At 33.6% G+C, this 22,864-nt stretch overlaps 1 protein-coding gene across 1 annotated transcript; it reads left to right on the top strand.

Annotated features, from left to right (window-relative positions):
• Positions 1-8,324: 8,324 nt before the first annotated feature.
• LOC114319787 (diacylglycerol kinase 1) lies at positions 8,325-20,480 on the top strand. Its single transcript, XM_028266835.2, has 14 exons — positions 8,325-8,590; positions 8,697-8,804; positions 9,640-9,844; positions 9,995-10,117; positions 10,197-10,325; positions 10,933-11,018; positions 12,943-13,066; positions 14,584-14,632; positions 15,842-15,924; positions 17,420-17,487; positions 17,706-17,780; positions 19,229-19,316; positions 19,451-19,567; positions 19,787-20,480. Exons 3-14 carry the CDS (start codon positions 9,650-9,652, stop codon positions 20,105-20,107), a joined length of 1,458 nt encoding a protein of 485 aa, XP_028122636.1. The 5' UTR covers positions 8,325-8,590; positions 8,697-8,804; positions 9,640-9,649; the 3' UTR covers positions 20,108-20,480.
• Positions 20,481-22,864: the final 2,384 nt, after the last annotated feature.

Genomic DNA, 22,864 nt, shown 5'->3' with positions numbered 1-22,864 from the left:
TTTTCCGAAAGTGTCCAGATTTCGAAGTGGTCGAAATCCACTTTTGACCATACCAAGAGGAAGAACTCCCCGAGAGGAGTCCAAAACAGCAAAAACAGAGCCCAGAGGAGCTTCCACGCGCCCTCACGCGCCTCTAGAAGTTTGCGCGTGACTCCCAGTCTCATCACGCGCCCACACGCGCCGTTCAGACTCCCGGCACGTGGTCCCAGTCTCACCCACGCGCTCCACGCCCGGACGAAGGAAGAAGACGCGTGAGTTCACGCGCGACACGCGCCGCACGCGCGCACCAAGCCGCCGGAGCCGGAGCCGCGTTGACCGAGCTGGAGTCGCTGACCGAGCCGCTGACCAAGCCGCTGACTGAGCCGAGGACGTCAGCCTGACGTCAGCAGAACCGGAGGAGTTATCTGGTGCTTCTCAGGCGCACCAGATTCAGCAGATCGGAACCGTTGAAACTATTTTGGCTAGATCTAGGCCATTCGGAGTCCGTTTTTGGCGATCCAATAGTGAGTTCCAACTATTTGGAGTATTCCGGACACATCCGTACGGTTAGTTTTTGAATCGGAGGCATTCAAACTCTTTTGGCTAGATCTAGGCCATTCGGAGTCCGTTTTTGGCGATCCAATAGTGCGTTCCAACTATTTGGAATATTCCGGACCCATCCGTACGGTCAGATTCTTAAATCGGAATTTCTTTAAAAAGGGAAGAAATTTACAATGGTAGGAAAAGGCGCAAGTTTCATGATTGAGCCTTTTAATGGCAGTAATGACTTTACCCTGTGGCAGCAAAGGGTGAAAAACATTTTAACACGAGAAGGTCTGGTGAAAGCTCTTCTCAAAAAGTCCAACAAACCGGAAGACATGAAGGATGACAAGTGGGAGGAGTTGAGGGAATTGGCAAACAGTACAATTCAGTTGTATCTCGAGAACAACACACTCCGGGAAGTCATCAGTGAAGTAGATCCGGCGGAGCTATGGGCAAAGTTAGAGATGAGGTACAAGTCAAAGTCTTTGACAAACCGGTTATCTCTGAAGAGGCAGCTATATACACTTAGAATGCCAGAAGGTGCGAACCTCACAGAACATCTGGACGAGTTCAATAGGATCACAATGGAATTGGACACCATTGGAGACAAGACCCAGGAGGAAGATAGGGCTATGATCTTGCTGGTCTCTCTACCTGCATCATATGAGCATCTCAGGACAACTCTATTGTACGGGAAGGATGCTCTTGGACTGGATGAGGTGATTACTACGCTCATTTCTCATGAGTCGATGAAGAAACAGGAAGGTAGCAGTAGCAAAACACCCAGAAGGAAATGCCATCGTTGCCTCAGAAAATGAGCAAGGCAAAGGTAGGTCCAACGATAGACGGGGTAGATCCAAATCAAGAGGACGTTCGCAATCAAGGTCAGGCTTCAGGAGAAAGTGTTATTACTGTGATCAGGAGGATCACCTCATAAAAGACTGTGCAAAGCTCAAGGAGGACAAGGCACACAAGGAACAAGCGAGCTCATCAAATGTCGCTGCTGCAGTAAATGCTAAGGATGAGTATGCATTTACAGTTTCGTCGAGTATGACGAAACCTGACTGGATCTTAGATTCCGGAAGCACATATCATATATGCATGGATAAGAAACTTTTTTCTACCTACCAAGCCAAGGATAGAGGTATTGTTCGAGTGGCTAACAACACTGTGAGTAAGATTGTTGGCATGGGAACAGTACGGCTGAGAATGGAAGATGGAAAAATTTTCACGTTGGATGGAGTCTGACACGTGCCAAGACTGAAGAAGAATCTAATTTCCTTAAGTATGCTAGACATGAAGGGTTATAGCTTCACATCTAGCAAAGGAAATCTCAAAGTCATCCATGGAGATACGGTGATGCTACATGGACGACTGGAGGGGAATCTGTACAGGCTTGTGGAGAAGGTTGTGACAGACGGAGCTACTGTCACTTACCGGGCAAGACGTACAAGACATGCACAGAAGAGACATAGGGCCCAGCAGACATGGCAACCAAAGTGTACAAGAACGCATGGAGGCAGTTCGGAGGTGCACAAGACGGAGCCATTGCGGCCAATTTTAAAGACAGCTCAGAGCAAAGAGACCAAGACAGCAAAGCATGTCCCAAGGAAGAAAGTTTCTTTTGCTCCTGAATTAGAGACATATTGGGATCTCTCCAAGACTGGATGGAAGGGAGAGATGCCATCTCAAAGAGTTGCAAAGTAAGCTTTGCATGGCACCCCAGTGAGGGGGTGCCGGGCACTCCAGGCAGGGGGTGCTATTATGGATCACCTCATATGGGTTGAGGGGGTGATTTGTAGGAGATCAACCCAAGTTGAGTTGGCTACAGAGATTCTGGCCATGTGAAGGAAAGTAGCAGCCAACTACATGGTGGGGAAGCCATGTGAGTTGGCCATGAGGCCATGAGGCCATGAAGCAATCTGGAAAGCCACCGAAATGGGCTGGCAGCCAGCTCATTTCAAAGGGTGCCTCTTGCCTTTGTAATCTCTATATATAGAGAAGTGATGGTGAGTTGAATATAGGGGCATCATAGCTGAGAGAGTGTGTTATATAGAGAGACAGTGAGTTGAGAGTGTGTAATCTCCTCCATTTGTTGATATATAACAACATCGCTCCCGTGGACGTAGGCCGGTTTGCCGAACGACGTTAAAAGTCTTGTGTTTTTTGCTTGTGAGTGTCCCCTGGTGTGCCCAAGATCCACAACAGAGCAGTCAAAGAAGCCAACAGGTGCGGAGCTTGTTACTGAAACAATGGTTGCCATTGTAACTAACATGGTGAGATTGGTTGATGCATATGAGAAGAGTAAGCCTTGCATAGATTATTTGGAACTTTACAAGGCCGCAATGGATGTTGAAGATCTTGATATCAATAGTCGAATGACTGCTTTTGAATACTTGAACGGAGATCCTATAAAAACCAGAGCATTTCTGATATATCCTCAAGATATGAGCTACTTGTTTTTAATTTGACGACTATCACAAGGCGGTTCGAATGGTATTCAATAATGGCTAGGAGTTGAAGTTGGATAAAGTTTCTAAATTATAGGTTCATGTCTTTGTTGATATTCTTCTTTCTTAGTAATTTGTTTGGTTCTGGTCATTGACTCTATTTGGTGTTTGTCTTAGGTAGGTGTGAGATTTTAGTTTCTAGTATTCTAAGTATGAGCTTGAGCTACATTTTTAAAATTTAGTCATGTTTTTTAATCCTTATTAACTACTGCTATAAACTCTTGGGTGTTGGACTTTAGTTCTTTGTATGTTTTCCAAAATAATTAGTATTAATATTAGGAAGATTTATAAGTAAATTCTAGTGGTCACTGTTTTTTTGATGGCACAAAGATGAATAGTCATTCAAAAAAAAAAAAAAAAGAGCTTGTCATTTTGTATTTTGAAGTAAGTTAATCACAATTTTCAAGAGAATAGTTCTTGCTACATGTTTATTTTCCAAAATCTGTGTTCTTTGGGTCTCAAAAACAATAATTAGCTATTGCATTGATTTTAAATGAATAAAATTTATTTCATTTGTTAGTATTTTTGGTTAAAGCAAAAATAACGGAATAAATAAATAATATTGGATGACATGTATGCCAATTGATGCTTGGCGATACTTTTTTTTTCAAATTAAGTTGCTATATTGACATATTTTTTTGACTGTTGTTTTGTTAAAGAAGAACCAGGGCAATTTAGGAAAATAGAATAATTTTTCTACAACTTTCATGCTTTCCAAACTAGATATTGAAAATTTTCCGTCATTTTCTTACATAATTTTCTTCCTAATCAAACACATGCAAGAAATAAATTTTCATTTCCCTTTCTTTTCTTTCACTTCACTTTCTATTATATGTTTTTTTCTAATCAAACAAAGCCTTAGAAAAATGCTATCATATGAGTAGAGCCAACCCTGGCCCAAGGCGAGCAAGGTCCCTTGGGCCCTAAATTTCGACAAATTTGAAGGGCTTTCGAATAATTTTCTTTCTTATAGTGTTAGTAGATTTAAAAATAAAGGTCTAAACTAACTCATGTAATTTCACAATTTTTATTAAAGGTTTTTAGAGCATATCCAACTCTTCATTTTTTTCCAATTTAATTTGATTATAGATTTGAGTAAAAAGCTTGATTTGATATGAATTTTTCTAACTCTTTTATCAAATTTTCATAAAAATCTTTCTAAAAATTCTCTTCATATTCTAAGTTTCCCTTTTCATCAAATTTGATGAAAAAAATTATCTTCAATGTCTTTTTAAATTTTCATCAAATTTAAATTTGATGAATTCTAAATTTGATAAAAAAATGTTTCTCTCTTAAGACCAAATCAAAAAATATATATATTTATAGATTTCACTCATTATAGGTATTACTCGCATTACATTAATTTTGAATTTATATTATATATTTTTAGAGTAAAAAATTTAAATAAAAGATTTTTTATTATTATTTATACATGAAAGGCCCCAATTTTAAGACTCTACGTTGGGTCTCGAAAATCTCAGGTCCGGCCCTACATATGAGACATTTATTAGTATAAATTCTAGTAATTTTTTTAGAGTGTCTAGTATTACTCTTTTGTTTAACAACTCTTTTAAGTTGTTTTATTAGTTCATTAAATAATTAAGTGATTTGAAATTAATGATTTTCAAACTAACTTTTTTTTTACTACTAATTGGCTCATTTTTAGTTAGTAATTTGTTAGTTAACTCCCAAATGAATCATATCTAGTTCAGTTCGAATATTTTTTTACACTCTCAGGCCTCGTTTGGTATGTAACACCTTTAGTCTGAAAGTCAAAAAGTTACTAAAAAAGTCAAAAAATCTATAACATATACCAAAAAATTAAAGATTTCATTTTCTCTCTACTTTTTACACATATTTTTGTAAAAAATTAAAAAATTATTCCAAATATACTAATTGTTTCACCTCATATTTTAACAAAAAAATTAAAAAATTACTAAAATAACATATTCCCAAATAAGACCTCAGTTGAAAAGGTAAGAAATGAGTAGTCAATTTTTTTGTAAAGACAAAGAAAGACAGATTAATTATTTTTCTCATTAAAGATATCTGTTATAAATATTTATTTTTTTATTTTTTTAATATTGATGGCGTGATTGTTGGTGTTGTAATTGTGAGCATATGCTGTTGAATTCACAAATAATTTTCTATCAATTTAAGAAAAAACAATAATAATAATTACTAATCGAGAATGATGAAACATTACTCAAAAAAACACTTCGGCTTGGTTTAGTTGGTCTCAAGAGATGGCAATTTTTGAGAAACAATTTTAAAAAAAAAATTGGTTGAATTTTTTGAAATAAAAAAAATTAAAAAATACTTTTCTCTCTATTAGAGCATCTCCAACGATAGTAGACATTTTACCTATCTAAATATTACTATAAAGTATATATTTTATTTTGCCTATCAACTGTTTTATGTTTTTACTCCAACCATGCTCTTTATTTTAGCTATTTATCCAAATACTATTAATTTTATAGAATGCCACATCAACAACAAAGATGGAGGGAAATGATCTTAATGATTGAATACATTTTGCCTAGCGTTGAAGGCTAGCTACATGTAGCTAGTGAATATGAGTTGAGCCAAAATGCCTAATCATATACCTAGTGCATTGGAATTGAAAAAAGTGAATCACACTAGGCATTTTAACTAACAAGTATTATATGCCTAGTGCATTGGAGATGCTCTTATAAATCAATTAATAATTTTTTTCTCTTATACACATCTATTGAACTATAAAAAATAAAAATAAAAATAAATAAAAAAATTTAAATTATTCCTAACTCCAAAATTATTTTCAAAACATACAACCAAACAAAATTTTAAATTTTGTAAATTCTTTTTAGAAAATTATTTTTCAAAATTATTTCATAAATACAAACCAAACAAGGCCTTTATATTTGAAGAGTGTGGTTTTTAGCTAAAAAGACAAAAGGTCATTGTATACTATCACGCCACTCTCTCTAATTTTTTTTCATATCTTTTTATAAAAAATTAAAAATTTAAATAAATTACCCAATCCCCAAACGGGCCTTAGTAACTTTCACACCACATTTTCATGTTTCTTGAAAATTGTCATGGTTATTTGGTTGCGTTTTCATATTATTTTTGGGTTCGTTTGGGGGATCGGGGCTATTTTACTCATTAAAAAATAAAATAAGTTTTTTAATTTAATAAGATAAAATGTTACATTTAAATTATAATCATTTTATTTTTTCTCTCACAAAAGTTTAAAAAGTCAAAAAATATATCATAAACGAAACTTTTTAGCACCAGGCTAAAATAACTAAAAAATAAAAAAGCCAACCCACATTCCAAGCGAAGGCATTGAGAAATTACATATAGGTGAAGGATTGGGAAAAAAAATTATCAACACATGGAGTGCAAATGAAAGATTATGAAGATGCAAGTAAAATTGTGTAAAATACCGTCCAATCTGCTAAAATCGCACCGATTTGCATCAATTCACACCGTTCTATCTGCTAATCGTGGATTAAACTTTAAATTTATAATCCGCCTTCCAAACCACTCCGCTCTACTATAATTAATACATATATATTTTTAATCTCTAATGAAATATCAAAGTAAAAATGAGTGTGAGAGAGATTTAATACGTGAAATTTATTAAAAATTAATAGTTATATATATGAAACATATTATGTAAAATTAGTTTGTGTTATATATATATACTAGCGTATACCCGTGCCTAAATGCACGGTATAAATAATGTTAGAATTAGAATATAATTGTAATCCCAATACTATTTAATAAATTATCAATTATGAATTATTAATTTAATATAAATGTAATCTCAACCCTTTTTGTCTTAAAAATAAATTATCAATTATAGAGATTAAATTATGCCTTCAACCTGAAAATTCCTGTTTCTATACCAAGAAAATGGCATAAGCAAACAACTATTGTTGAGTTTTGGTGACCCATCACGAAACAAACTCAAAAACATCTAAGTTCACAGAAGCTGTGGGAGTTTCCAATCAAATGAAGAGATTTGAAATTAAACTTTAAAAGAACATAGGCGAGTTTTCAAATGGAATTCAATTAACGCCCAAATAGTTTTATTTTAGTTTAATTACGTGTTTATGCGATCTTTAAGTTGATGTTATGTTATTTCATTTACAGTCAACAATAAAGTAAAAAATTTTGCGAGCAGGTAAAGAACAAAGTTTTCCAACAATCAAAGCACATCCAAACTTAATGTTTGAACTTTCAAGGAAGGAGAAAAAAAAAAGCTTGAAAACAAAAACCTATCTGGTAAATTTTTGGCAAATTTTCTACAGACAACCTAGAAATAAAACGTCCACTGTTTAATTGAGATTGAGATGTACTCAACTCCAAATTACATTATTATTAACTCCAAAATTGGACTTATCTCTATAAAGTTACATGTCAAATAGAAGGTTGACTAATGCAAAAGGGAAGCACTGTGTTATATATTATGTAAATTAGTGTTATATATTATGTAAATGTTTGATAATTAGTTAGAATGTTTTTCTATTCACCAATTCGTCCAAAATCACCCAAATCGCGATTTTGCCAATCTACCATTCGATATATAATTTTATTCTCAAACTGTTTGAACTGCACTGCGCATACCCCTAGATACAAGTGTCACTTAGAGCACCCGTAACAGCTTCTTTATAATAGCAAAGATTAATTATTCAGAAATCCTTCCCCGACAAATCCCTTATCTAACCCATCAAATATAAGTGTTGCTATAGTGATTCTTTATTTGTAAGGAGCCATTATAGCTCCCTCATAACTCATAAATTCTTATTTTATTTCGTTGAATGCACACGGGGGAAAATGTCCAAAATTAGTCTGACCGGTTGACCGACTGGTGTCCACCATTCTTTGTTTTCCTCTGCAACTTTGTTGTTGCTTGTTGATGTTTGGTTGGCATGTGTTTTTATTATTTTATTATTAAATTTTTTTTAAAAGTAATTAAAAAAATTATTTTAATAGAATAGAGAAACAATAGAGAGTTTGTTAGAAAAAATAGATAAAAAAATAATTTTTAAAATAAGAAATAAATTTTTTAATAATATTTTAAGATAAAATTTAGGTAATCTACTAGGGAGTTTGCTAGAAAAAATACATAATTTTTTTTTTTTTTTTTGCCCACCTGCGTGTAATTCCGCTTTATGAAAATTAAAAAAAAAAAAAAAAAAAAGAGAGAAATTCTCACGTGGGATGCCTCACAATTGATGAAGTCACTGAAAACGTCACGGTGACTACTACACTGCCCACGGCCGCGTAACTAACGATCCCATCACAACGATAACGATAACGTTAACGATGCTGGTCAGGTTTTTGAATCAAATCTGTCCTAGTCCTCTTGGATCCGGCGACACTACAATGCAAAATTGTGCAAATAATGTCACTTTCCTCCTCCTTTCTTCCTTCTTTCCTTTCTGCGAAACGCGTTCCGTTTTCCACCTCCCCGTTACCGCGATCTCGATTCTCAATTTCGCAGAAATATTCGAATCCCTTTCAAAACACTTTCCGCTTTGAATCTCTCTCCACATATTCCTCAGGTTAATCTCTCTCTCTCTCTCTCTCATCATATATATATATATATATGTATGTATCTGTGGGTCAAATTATTCTCTGCATATGAATATACGTGAACACCTTTTTCAGGCAAAAGCATCGTTCGTTTTTTGTGTCTCTCTCTTGATTCTTGAGTTCTTTTGGATTTCTATTCGCTTTGGATTGCGGCATTTCAATTTCGTGTGAAATCTTCATCAGGTAAATCATCGTCTGCTTTTTCTTGCTCCACTTGAGGTGTTTTTTCTGAACATTAGTTCATAATTCGTATGAAGAGAGATGGAGGCAAATTATCGTTTCTTTCTTTGTATTGCACGCACAGATTGGCGTCTCAAATAAAGGCTAAATAAATGCTAATTTTGTGATTGATGCTTGAGAATGAGTATATGGATTTTAGATCTTATAATACTGAAAGGAGAAATCTGGTTCTTGTATTGATTGTTGGCGCTTCTGTGATACCTTGGTCATTTTATGTGTCTAAAAGTCTTTTGTTTCGCATTTGATTCTCTTTTTTCACAATCCAATTACCCTGTTTGGTAACGTTCTTAGTGTACGAGATTTGGCATTGACAATCACAAGATTCACAACTGCCCTTGTTTGTCTGATGGTTAGCTGAATTATTGTTGTGCACAATTGATTTTGGTGAATGTGGTTTAAGTTTCTTGAACAATTTTCTTTTAATTTTGAAGATGTGACTCAAATTTGATGAGGTAGGATGCTTGGTTATCAATTTTGTCTTGTCCCTAACTTCCTTTTACTTTTCTGATTCATTGTCATCCTGTTTAAGAGATTCTTATTTTAGTCAATCTGTAGGAATATTTATACACATAAATGCAGACGAATGTATTTATTTGTATTTTTCCAAGGCATCTTTGAAGTAAAACCTTGGATGAATATATATATATATATATATATATATTTCATTTAGATTATTTATACAGTTACTGAAGGGATTGTTGTGGCTTTCATGTTTCTCATAACTTGATTAGCTATATCTACATTCACAAACCTAATGGCCATAGTTCTAATCCTGCAGTTGAGTAGTAATGGGTAACCCTGAATCTGATAATACGTTGAAGGATTACTACATTCCTGATTACATACTTGTACCTGAATCAAAAGTCGATGAAGCGTCCCATATACCAGCCTGTCCTGTGATAGTATTCATCAATTCTAAAAGTGGTGGGCAGCTTGGGGGAGAACTTCTGAAAACTTATCAGACTCTTCTTAATAAAAATCAGGTGTCTGCATCCATATATTTCTTTCTTGTGACTGGATGAATGGGATTGCACTGATATGAACGAAGAAATCTTTAAGATAGGATACATGGTTTTTGATATGCATGCGCCTGTTTCTGAATTTGTTTGGCGTTGGGATGAATGATTTTTCAGGTTTTTGATTTGGGAGAAAAGGCTCCTGACAAGGTGCTACACCAGCTTTACTTCAATTTGGAGAAGTACAAGAAAAGAGAGGATAACCTGGCCACTGAAATTGAGAAGAGATTGAAAATAATTGTGAGTTGACTCTATAGTTCAATGCTATTGTGAGGTGGTTTTCCTTTCTTACATGTCTAATATATACTCACTTCACTAGGTTGCTGGTGGGGATGGTACAGCCGGTTGGCTCCTTGGAGTAGTCTGTGATCTCAAATTACCTCGGTCACCACCAATTGCTACAGTGCCATTGGGAACTGGAAACAATCTTCCATTTGCGTTTGGCTGGGTAGGGATTTAGTGTTAATATTTTATGGTGTGAAACTTTATTAGGCTCCGTTTGGATAGATATGGATTTCACATCAAGAAATTTGACCTTAATCATTGAAGGATAATAACTCAATTTTAGATATGATAGTTTACTTATGAATTTCAAGATTGAGTTAAATAGTTTTATCACGATGGATTTGAAATAACTAAATAAAACTAATTATTTGAAATTATGCAAAGAATTTTCTTTCTAGCTATTTATATCTTTTATCTCAACTTATCTTCTTGTATTGTTTTTTTATCCATTAAACCTCAAATCTGTTGATTTCAAATCCACATCTATTCAAACAGTCCCTTAGAGTCAAAACAACGTACTTTGTAATAGATATGATATTTGTATTTACGTGCATGTTGCGCCTTATTAGATGTAAAACTTATTTTGCATTGCAAGACATGAAGTAGAGAACAATGAGATTCATTACATGTTAGTTCACTTATAAATATGCATTGGTGGCCTCTATTTTGAGAAATTAAGTTTTGTTCTTGATATTGGCCAGTACCAAATTCATCAGTTACTCTAAAATAAAAAGAGACATACATAACACATACTTTCTATTGATTCACAGGGAAAGAAAAATCCTGACACAGACTGTCTGTCTGTAGTGGCATTCTTGGATCAAGTAAGGATTGCAAAAGAGATGAAAATTGACAGGTAAAGTATTTTTCCTTTGTTTTTGCAATTTGACTTTTGATGTACTAAATTGATATTCTCTAGAGAATATCTTTTCTGATCTGCTTTTTCTTTTTCTTTTTTTCCTTTTTTTTGTCCCTAAAAATGTTGAAGTAGTAAATTTATGTGAACCCCATAGCTGCATAATTTATATTATTGCATCCTGTTAGTCTGCGTATATGATTTATATTATTACATCTTGTAACAAGCACATTTCCAGGCATTGCTATCCACTATGCTGTTAAATGTAGCTTTCTGGGTCCTAAGGCCAAGTTTGGGAAGTCTCAAAAAAGTCAAAAAGCCAAAAAGTTACTCAAAAAGTTAAAAAGTTATCACTATTCACCAAAAGTCAACAATTACGACTGCACAACTCTCAATACTAATTTTCCCCTACACATTAATTTATACAATTTTTTAATACACATTTTTCCATAAAAAGTCAAAAACTTAATCCAAACATTCATATTTTCAACATCAACTTTTTAGTCTAAAAAGACAAAAAGTGCACTTATTTAGGATACCCCAAACAACCCCTAAATATACTCTCATTTAAAGGTAGATCATATGATATTTATGTTTATATATATTTTATTATGTGCAATTAATGTGCATGGATTTGCATATGCTGTAAAAGATTAAGATGTAACTTAAGTTGGATGAGGTTGTAATACCCAAATTTTAATGTATATGACATGTAATGTCTCTTTTATATATTTGGTTACTGATAAACTTGAGATGGAAATATTCCACTATTTTTCTTTTAAAATTTTCTAAGTTCACATGACTTTTATTTTATTTTTTAATTGAAGAAGGTGATTTTTAGGGCCAACACATGGATAAGATGGGCAAGCTGTCTTGATTTGTAATGCATGGGTGTTATATATGGATTTTGGCAAGTTTTGCACTTCTCAAATTTTAGGAAGTTTCATGAAAAAAAGCATAGAATTTATTATCACACCTTGAGTTCCACAACAAAAACCTAGCCATTTGGGTCAGCTGCCAATTCTATTTTAGTATTTACTTAGTCGGGCATTTTTCATACGTGACACCATATATCATGACATATACATTCACTACCCTAGTTTGTCATTTTTCCCTGCTGTTTGGGAGTGTAAAATGTGATCGTATTTTATAAGTAGCAAACTGAAATGAAAAGGCAATGTTAAGACTTAATGACTATGGGGAAGAGGAAGATATCTGGAATGGTGAAGGCAAGATGCGGGTAACCAGCTTTATTTTTTATTTTTACTATTTTTTTATTTTTTCCAAAAAAGAAAAAGAAAAAGAAAAAGAAAAAGAGAGAGAACCTGTTGATAACTCGTCAAAATATTGATAACTTGTTGAGATATTAATTTACTATTAATTTTAAGTTTTAAAAAAAAAAACAACTTCCATATTTTGCTAGGTAGAAATCTTATTGAAAATTTAAATACATTGGGATTTTCAATATTCAATAAACTTCCAAGCTTCTACAGCTTTTTTCTCTGTGTTTCCCTGTTTCTCCATACCATGTTTCTCTGCTATTGATATTTTCAATATTTTATATTATCCATTTTTTATGTGTTTGATCTTTCATCCGCCCTTGTTATCTTATTTTTATTGCATGTAGAATGTCTTTTAGTGTCTATCTTGTATTTGCAGTTGTGAGTTTACTTAGATTGGGTTGGGGCATGATTGGCGAGCTTAGATTATGTTAGTTTGGGGAAAATTTTATTTGACCTTTTATTTTGACATGTGACATTGACTCATATTTGAGATCACACCTGTTTGATGGCTAAAATTATTCTTTTTCGTTATATATATGCATAGTTCTTCTTGGACTAGCTATAACTTAAGTGGAACATCTTATACTTTGGTGAAGTCATATTTTCAAGTTTTGACTTCCTTGTCTCTTATTATGTTTCAGCTGGCATATTTTGATGCGAATGAAGGTTCCTAAAGAAGGTGCTTGTGATCCTATTGCACCTGTGGATCTACCACATTCTTTGCACGCGTTTCATCGTGTGAGCCAAGATGACACATTGAACAAGGTGACTGTAGACACAAATTTTGAAACATGAAGTGTTTTAACACATTTCAAAATTTTATGTTACAAATGTCCACTGTTTATTTTTTTGGACTAAACAACGTTGATTATTTGAATAGCAGGTTCCTATTTTCGATCTGTATTCTATATTGTTAACTACACATTTAAAACATGAAGTGTTTCAATACATTTCAAAATTTTATGTTACAAATGTCCACTGTTTAGTTTTTGGACTAAACAGTATTGATTATTTGAATAGCTGGTTCCTATTTCCAATTTGTATTCCAGATCGTTAATTGCACATTTTATATAAATGAAACCTCCGATTAATAAAGAGCAAAATAAATAACAGAAGACAATTTAAGAAGAATAAATATTTTATTGAAATTGTTATGGGCTTTGAACCCTTGAATACAAAGTACAATTCTTGGTTTTGGAACCCTTTACCTATTCATCATCATTCTGCGTTTGTAGTGTAGGTTCTTAAGTTCTCTAGGCTTCTTTTCTTCTTTCTTGTAACGACTTCTTTAACTCTTGATTTCTTTCTCTCTCTCTCTAATCTTCTCACTTTTGATTTTCTGATCCCTGATCTTGTGTGATGGTCCTCGTATTTATAGAGGGCCATCCAGGTGATAAGAATGCCTCATCCTCAATTTGAATTTCAAATTGAACGATAGCGTCATTTGAATTTTGAATGATAGCGCTATATGATTAATTATATATCTGATTAAACGGATTGATCTTTGGGGTTTCATCCTGTGTGGTGTCCTTGCTTTAGGCTCTACAAGTGTCATCTTTCGTAGGCTCCACATGTCACTTGAGCATCTTGAATAATGACGTTGTTTTATTTATGCACTTCAACGGATCATATTGATCCTTTTTAGGAAGTGATTACCTACAATATTCCTATCATAGGCTCTATGTGTGTCATTGATTGTATTTGAAATTTAAACATATATTTGGTTGAAATTTATGTGCCAACAGTGACAGATTTTTTTCTTTCTTTATTTCTTTTCCTTCCATTTCGTTTTTCTAACTTTCCATTTTTCTTTTTGCATTTGAGTACTTTTTAAAAATATAAATTGCTGCTACTAAATCAGAGAAGCTATGTTATGCACTTCCATATCTTGCAGAATGTGAGGAGAACCTTCATTTTTCTCCACCTTTCAAGTCTTCATTTATCTTCAAGATTTTACTACTCAATCAGCACTTCAAAAAAAACCTATGCAAAAGTCCTACCATTTAATGACCTTAATTCCTAAGAATTTGAATATTTTTCATCTGAAACTCCATCACGCAAAGCTGCTTATCGTAGCACGCCTATTCCAGTTACCTTATTTTGAGTTCCTCCCCAAGATATTTCTGCCAACTAACATCAACAACTAGAACTTCATAGGAACGAGAGGAATCAGATAAATGTCATAGAACTAATAAATTTTGACTTTGGTATGATTCTTTTTGATGCACCTTTGCTTCATATGAACGTAATTGGTGTACACATTATGTTTTGGCTTCCTTCAGAATGGTTTCCACACATTCCGCGGAGGATTTTGGAACTACTTCAGCATGGGTAAGAGATTTATGTAACTGAGGTTTATGCTGTTACTTCTTTTCTGAAGTTGTCTGATTCTTTTTATACTTTATCCTTTGTTAAGCAACTTTTGAACTCTTTAGGAATATTGGAACTTGTTGATTTTATATTCTCATTTTATGTTTACAAGGTTATTATAGATTCTCCTCAAATAAAAGTGCAAGAAATGCACTACTATGGACAATCAATGTTAATAAAGGTTGCATACATCTTGACTTTCCCAAACCCCTCTTTGGTGTGAGTCTTGTGCACTGGATTGCCTTTTTTGGAGGAATAATATGATCTACCATTCAAATGAAAAAAAAAGAAGGTTCTCTTGCATTCGAGTCATGCTGCATTCTTGACAGGTTCATACCAAAAAGTCATTTACATTTACATTTAGGAATGTGATTTATATTCTTCGGATGTTCATTAGTATATATTAGATAGTAAACTAGAACATTGAAGGTCCTTCTATCTTCTAATCGAGGCATATGATTTGGTGAGTGGAGGGGTTAAAATTAAGTGAAGAGAAAACTTGATGTTTGCAATTTACACATAAAGATGACTACTAAGTGTGGTATGTATATTTGTAAGGAATAAGGCCTTTCACTTGCTTCAATTAGAGATTGAGTTAGGGGAAAGTTCAAGATTGCAAAACAAAAAAGATTTCCTTAAACCTAGGCCATTTGCTTTAAAACAGTATCTTTCTATTTTTAAAAAGATAGTTTGAACTTTGAGTCAACCAAGGCCTCCTACATTCCAACAACAAATGTTTGTATAGGCTGGTTGTTATCTACATAATCACAAACCTGGTTTCATCAAGGAGAGTGAAACAAAGTCCCTCATGAAATAAGGTGATCTTCAATAATTTATCTTCGTACATTTCTTAAGCCTCACCTCTAGAAATGGTTCAGTCTGACTATCCAAATAATTTTTTATCATTGTAATTTAGAATGTAACTCAGAGAGGATTTCATTTTTTTTTTCTCCGTAACCTGGGTTACTAAAAGCCAAAAAAATAAGATGATTTTTTCTTTCACTAAGATAAATTTTTTTAATAAAGATTATCCTTTTGTTTTCTAACATGTTAAAGAGCATGATGACTCCTTATAAGTATCATCTGTTATTGCTTTGGTGTTTTTGGAGCTCTTTTTTTTATATAATTATTATTATTTCTTTTCATTTTTTTTTTTTTTGGTCTGTGCAGGGATGGATGCCCAAGTATCATATGCATTTCATGCTGAGAGGAAGTTAAATCCAGACAAGTTTAAAAATCAGTTAGTTAATCAGGTGATGATGCATTATCTAGACCATTTGATGGCCTTGTCAAGTTTCACAATACTACTCTATTTGGTTTTGAATTTTCAAAAACAGTTTACTCATCTTGCTGAATTAGTATAGCATTTATTTGTATGAGTTATTAATTTATATTCAAAAGAAATAAGTCAATAAATTAATTTTTCATAAACCTCTGCATAAAACCGTATATCTAAGCCATGGTGTCCTGAACTGATGCAACATTATTGTTGTATCTCTGAAGAATGGTTCTCTGCACAATTTCCACCATCATTCTCAGTATTAGGCAGCATTTTATCCTGTATTAATTCAGATTATATTTTCTTAATATTTAATTTCTCCCTCAGAAAATGAAATTCTTTAATATCCTTGAAGTTGTGGATGTATGCTAGCTTCAAGTTTGTGGATATAAGTTAGTTATCCGAGAATAACCATATGCACAAAACCTGAAAGTCATTTATGTCTATTTGTTATACTTAGTTACTAATTATTACTACCATATCCCTTATTTTTCCAATCTTTTATTTTTCATGTGAGGAAGTGTTTTATTGGGTTCGTAACCTCTAGAATTAGTTTGGCACATTTTACATTCAGCGGTGGAGCCATATGGACCCCAAAGCGGGCAGCTGCCTCCCCGTCCCCCCTTCAATGTTTTGATAAATTTAATTTTACCTATTCGTCTATACTTATGAAAAAATTTATAATTTGCCCCAGTAAAATTTCATATATGCCTCTGAAATTTTACATAACCTTTCTTTTGTTTTCTTTTTACAACAAATCCCCACAATTTGCTCCTTTAAATATTTAAATTATTGAAAAGGCCCCGTTTATATACTTCAAATTCTCTCTCTCTCTCTCTCTCTCTCTCTCTCTATATATATATATATATATATATATATGTTTCTATGTTGTTTTCCTTTCCCTCATTCGTTCTATGTTCTCTGTCTAAACCAATTTTGATCAATGATCGTATAATTGGTTATAAATCCTTGTTTAAATTACCTTGGTGTAGTGTGAAATGTGCCTTGATTACTGTGGAATTTTGAAGTCATTTGATGCCAGTTCTTTCCTTTAATTTAGGTGAGAATGTGTCTCTGTATAGTTACTATTTATGTGAGATGAAAATTTGGTGTCCAGTTCATACCATTTTAAATATTGGAGCGTCCATGAAAACTGAGGCATGGGACTTGAGCATATTAGCTCCCTTATAATGGGGTCATGAAGTTTACTATAAAATGTTTATAGCATTGATGGTTTACTAGGCATGGTATTTGCATATATTATTCATACACACTCACACACACACACATATTTCACTTGTGTATAAAGTTTGAATACATAAAATCCACCCCCGAGTTAATTTTCTGACTCATTACTTTGAGCATTTATGAATTGTATTGTTGTAACTTGTCTATATGCTTTGTCACGATCTTTTTTTAATCAGATGGTTGTAATTGATTATTCTTATTTCTTTTCTTGGCATGATTAGAAAACGTATTTAAAGCTTGGGTGTACACAAGGATGGTTTTATCCTTCTCTTTTGCATCCGTCTTCAGGGTAAGCATTTCATCAAGAATTTGATTGTGCCACTGTAACATGGATCTGCTTCTAGTATGATTTAGAGGTCTCAACTAACTAAATATTTCCAATTTGATTGAAATTTTTAAGTTTCCTGAAGCATTTTGAACCTTATGGTACTATAGCTATTTGATTTTCTGGCTCATTGTTTGGTAGTAATGTTAAGGTTTTAATGAGAAAAGTTGGTCTTCTCACAGGAATATAGCACAGCTGGTAAAGGTTAAGATCATGAAAAGCCCGGGTCAGTGGGAAGACCTTCAAATACCCCGCAGGTGATGTCAATGGTTACGTCTCACTTTTACTTTGTTGGCAATGCTTCTTTTGACCTTGAATGCAAAGATAATTTTGTGCAACAACTTCACTTTCATATTGTTTCAGCACAACTAGAATAATTAGCATGCCCTAAGCTGGGTGTTAGCTCAAATAATTACTTGAATGTGTTGGTGGTAAATTGATAACAGTGTTAGAATAACTCATTAGACAATGAGGTTAGTTCAAGATCTAACATGATACTTAGAGAAAGGGAAGATGCCAGAATGGGATGGGTCTCTGCAAAATCATTGTTTGGAAACTTAAACTAGGTGTTGACCTAAAACTTCACCAAGTTGTGTAGACCAACTTCACCTGTTTTTCCCAATATCAAACACATACATTTGGGCACATATAAAATGCTGTTCGCTTGCTCGTCTCCACTTGACTATGCTTCCTCAAAAAAGTAGGTCAGCACTATTTTCACCCTTAAGGAAGAAAAAATACCTTCTTTTCATCTCTCTAATTTTGTAGGATGAATGCAAAATTTCTCTTAGACCATATGCAATGCTTTCGTTTTCTTTTAGCCTCAGCCGAATCCTGGTGGTCTTTAGACTAGATGTCTGGCAAGGTTGAAGACCACAAAGCCAATGATTTGATGCTTCTGTTGCAACATTGCTCTTTGAAGTTTTCACAAATACAAGTTCTCTGCTTTATTTATAATTCTTTTGCTAAGTAATACACTATTTTTTCCCCAAAAAATATTTTTTTTAAAAAAAAAGAGAGAAAAAAATGGTCAAATTTCGTGTAAATACTTATTATTAAAAGAAGGTAATTTTTCCAAAAATTAATAAAATTGAGACCCTGCCAACTTGTGGCTGAGTGGTCTCCAGGCAACCACTTTGTGTACTATACCAAAGGTTAAGTATGTACTTAATTTTTCCCTTCCCAAACACACATTAATATTTACTAATTCTACGCTGTTTTTTTTTTTTTTTTGTGCTCTTTTGGAGCACTGATCTGAAGACTGATAGAACTATTTATATGCACGTGTTGCTTAAGTATTTGTTTAATATCGTACAGAACACTTTTATAACACAACTGTTAACATCTCTTGGTGGTTGACTTGGAGTTTTCCATGTAAGAGGTTGTTTATTACATGAGGCTTGGAAGAGTTAATTCCTTGTTTGTGCAATATTCTTCACAATCAGCCAATTTCTGGTCCAATATGCAGTTACCTGGATCTCCATAGTTCTCTCTCATGGCAATCTACAAATTGGTATCTGATTCTTAATTTCATAGGGACCCTTGTGGCTATCATGGGATATGCCATGCCTCCTGTGGTCATACATAATATGGAAAAAGCAATTTTCTGTTCTTTCCCTTATCTTTTGGATCAATAATAAAACTATTGATGATCCCAAACAATTTGGTGAATTGTTTTACGGAAAATTTTGTTTCCATTATGCAGCATCAGGTCAATTGTTTGCCTCAACTTGCCCAGTTTTTCTGGTGGACTCAATCCTTGGGGAGTGCCGAATAGGAAGAAGATGCGTTATGTTAGTTCTAATGTGACTTCTCTTATTTGCTTGCTTGATATGATCTGAGCACATAGGCTGTGTAAGTCCGTCACCAGCACTAACATGTCTTGACCAAAAATTCCTGATAATTTTCTCTCTTGTTTTTTGGACAGAGGGACTTGACTCCTCCATATGTTGATGATGGCCTTATTGAGGTGGTTGGTTTTAGAAATGCTTGGCATGGGCTCGTTATGTTTGCTCCAACTGGACATGGGACTCGCCTTGCGCAGGTAGGCATTGTGCTGGATTTAATCATGAACTGGTTTTGAAAACTAATTAATGGTTCAAAAATCTTGGGTGTCCCTACTGATGCCAGGATATTATTACATTAGCATTCACCTATAATAGATGGAAGGCATATCGTAACACAAATGTTCTGATAAGAAGTTTTTTCATTGTTGCTCATGTTATTTGTTTTTTAAATTATCATTTTGCTTTCTGGCATGTAGGCAAACAGAATTCGTTTCGAGTTTCACAAGGGTGCAGCTGAACATACATTCATGAGGATTGATGGGGAGCCATGGAAACAACCTCTCCCTGTAGATGATGACACGGTTGTTGTTGAAATCTCCCACTTTGGCCAAGTTAGCATGCTCGCCACCCCTTATTGCCGATCCAAAAGTGTTGAGGACCCTTCTTCCCCATGCATACAGGATGATGATGAGGAGGACGACAGTAATGAAGATGAAGACTGGGAAGAGAAGAGGAAGTTAGGGGCAGCTGACACTTTCCGAATACCAGATGGGATTGACATTTCTCAGCTTAGTTAGCCTCTCCAGATTTGTTCCATAATAAATTTGTAGTGCTTTTGGGGGCAGCTTTAACTGGCACAATACTCTGCTACAGCAAGAAGACAATTCTTATTGCGTTCATCTGTCACCATTGGCATCCCCTGTTTTAATTAGTTTATAATTATTCATTTTTTTTTATTCATTTATTAGTCTTACAACTGTAGTGCATTTAGGAACTGTTTGGGATGACCTAAATAAGTGTACTTTTTGTCTTTTTACGAAAAGATGTGCAGAAAAGTAGAGAGATGATGTGATGGAAAAAAGATAAAAAGTGTGTACTTATTTAGGATAGCCAAACTTGGCCTTAATTGGTTGATTGATTTATTGTCCAATAAATTGTAGTTTAGAAATATATGAAACATGGTGTGAACCCTGCATCTCCTGTGCTTTAGACAAATTCTTGTAAACTTGGGCTAGAGATGAGATATTATGATCGTATTGTAGATGTTTATAGATGCATACATTTTAATCCTCATCAATTTTAGGATATGGTTTTGGTTTTTTCTTCCAATGAATGAAGGTGATATATACCTAACTTTTGCAGACTATGTGCATTATGCTGGCTATATGGGCACAGTACTAATATTTGCTTGATGCCTTAAGGTTAAAGATTGCAGTATCCGATTCGGATTTGTTTAGCTCCAAAATTTAAAGAGAAAATTGAGTTCCACGAGCAGAGCTTGGATGGTGGAGGCGAAAGCATTATGGAGCAGTTGAGGCACTCAAAAGATTATTTTATTTTATTTTTTTATTTTTTAATTCTTTTTTGAGAATAAAAGATAAAGGGCTTTGACCCTAAATTGCCTCACATTGATAAAAGCAAGTGAATGCAAGTTCAATTTTCTAGTATAAATTGTACCAAAAGTTTTTCTTCATTTGAATGAGATGGTCAATTTAAAAGAAATAAAACCTTTGATATACTCGTCTCAAAATTATTTTAATAAAATACATAGAGAGATGTTTGAGATTTTTAATATGATAAAAAGAAGTTGGGCCTTAAATTATTTAATAATTTATATAGAATAATTATTGTGGATAAATTTAAGAGACATTTTAAATGTCAAGCTTTTTTCTCTCTAAAATACAAGGCTGTTGAAAAAAAAATGTGGTGAAAGTATACTTTTAGCTTCTAATTTTTTATCCAAAAAAAAAAAATCTCCAACCTAGTGCTCCCACCAAATAATATCGTTGTCACAAGAAATTATTCACTGTTTGGAAAATAATATTTCATTTCATTAATTCACACCTCCCAACATCTCCAATCAAATAGTTTACTCTAAGGTGGCACATTTAACAGTAAAATTCATTCAAACTTGCAAAAGCGAGTTTGCAAATAACATTGTCAAATTTGACATAGCCAAAAAGGATTATTTTAATGGCAAGAGCTTCACAAATTAGTTTCAAAAAATCAAAATAATAAAAGGATAAATTATATTTTGTCTTTTTTATATTTGATCACTTTCTCCATTTGATTCTTAAATATTTTTATTTTTTTTTCCTACTTTGACCCTTTATGTTTTGAGTTTTTCTCAATTTATTCCTAAAACTAATTTCTATTCAAAATTAGACATAAAATATCATAATAATGGTCACATAATATAAAAAATGTATTATGTTGGAGTTTAAAGTATCATTTTCTATCTAATTTTTAATAAAAATTAGTTTTAAGAATAAATTGAGGAAAACTTGAAATATAAAGAACCAAAGTGAAAAGAAAAAAAAAACGAAAAAAAAAAAAACTATGATGATCAAAATAGAAAAGTGACTGGAGGCAAAGTGTAATTTACCCATAATAAAATAATAAATTTAACATAGCTATTATTGTATTTTAGAGTAATAACTTTCACTAGCTTTCGAAGGGGCTCAGAGAGGGAAAAAAAAAAACTCTCTCTCTAGTTTGAAAGCTTCTCACTCTATACTTTTCTTCTCCTGGGGTTTTTGAGAGCTGCAATAGTTGGGGTGGGGGAGGGGAATCCGACGGCCTCCTCTCTCCTCCTCCTACTCCCATTTTCTTTTTCCTTTTCTTGTTTAAGTTCTGTACTTCCATCCTCTCCCTCTTTTGTGGGGTATTTCTTCCCTCTGCTTCAACTCCGGCCGTGGACTCATCGGATCTGCCGTCATCCTCGCTGAATCTACGGCAGTCGCCACTGTTGGAAGTTAGTTGGTGTGTGGGTTTATGTTTTTTTTTTTTTTGGGTATTGTGTTTTTGATTTCCTTTGTGCTATGTTTGTCTATTTGGTTGCTTGGGAGTCCATCAGTGAGTTCTTATTAAACTTACCCACTCTATGGTTGAGATCTATGATTTATTCCAGACATGCTCTATTACCGACTCTTATGGTCGGTTCTGCTTCGTAGTGTGAGCACATGCACGAGATTTGCATTTGAATACTTTCTTAATTTCTCTCCTTTGTGTTTCTTGCAAAATTTTTGCTTTGTTTGGTGTAAGTTTTGGTTTGGATGGATTCCTGTAAATGCCACGTTGGCATTCATTTATGAAATCTTCTACTGATCAAAAGAAAAAAAAAAAAAAAAACTTTCATGAGGTGTACCATACGTATCTTTAATTATGTTATTTTTTTCTATAGTTATGATAATATTTTAATTATTACTCATGACATCTTTGGTTATGTCTCATGTGATATTTGGGTATGATATTTTTTTATTTTTTTTATTTTAGTTATGACTCATAAATTATGAAATTATACCATTTTATTTTTTACTTATAAGATACAATTG

This window comes from Camellia sinensis, chromosome 8 (genome assembly GCF_055761805.1).
Source record: "Camellia sinensis isolate YWXY chromosome 8, ASM5576180v1, whole genome shotgun sequence".
NCBI lineage: Eukaryota > Viridiplantae > Streptophyta > Magnoliopsida > Ericales > Theaceae > Camellia > Camellia sinensis.
Note: the sequence above shows the minus strand (reverse complement) of the source record. Positions and strands in the feature narration are given on the sequence as shown.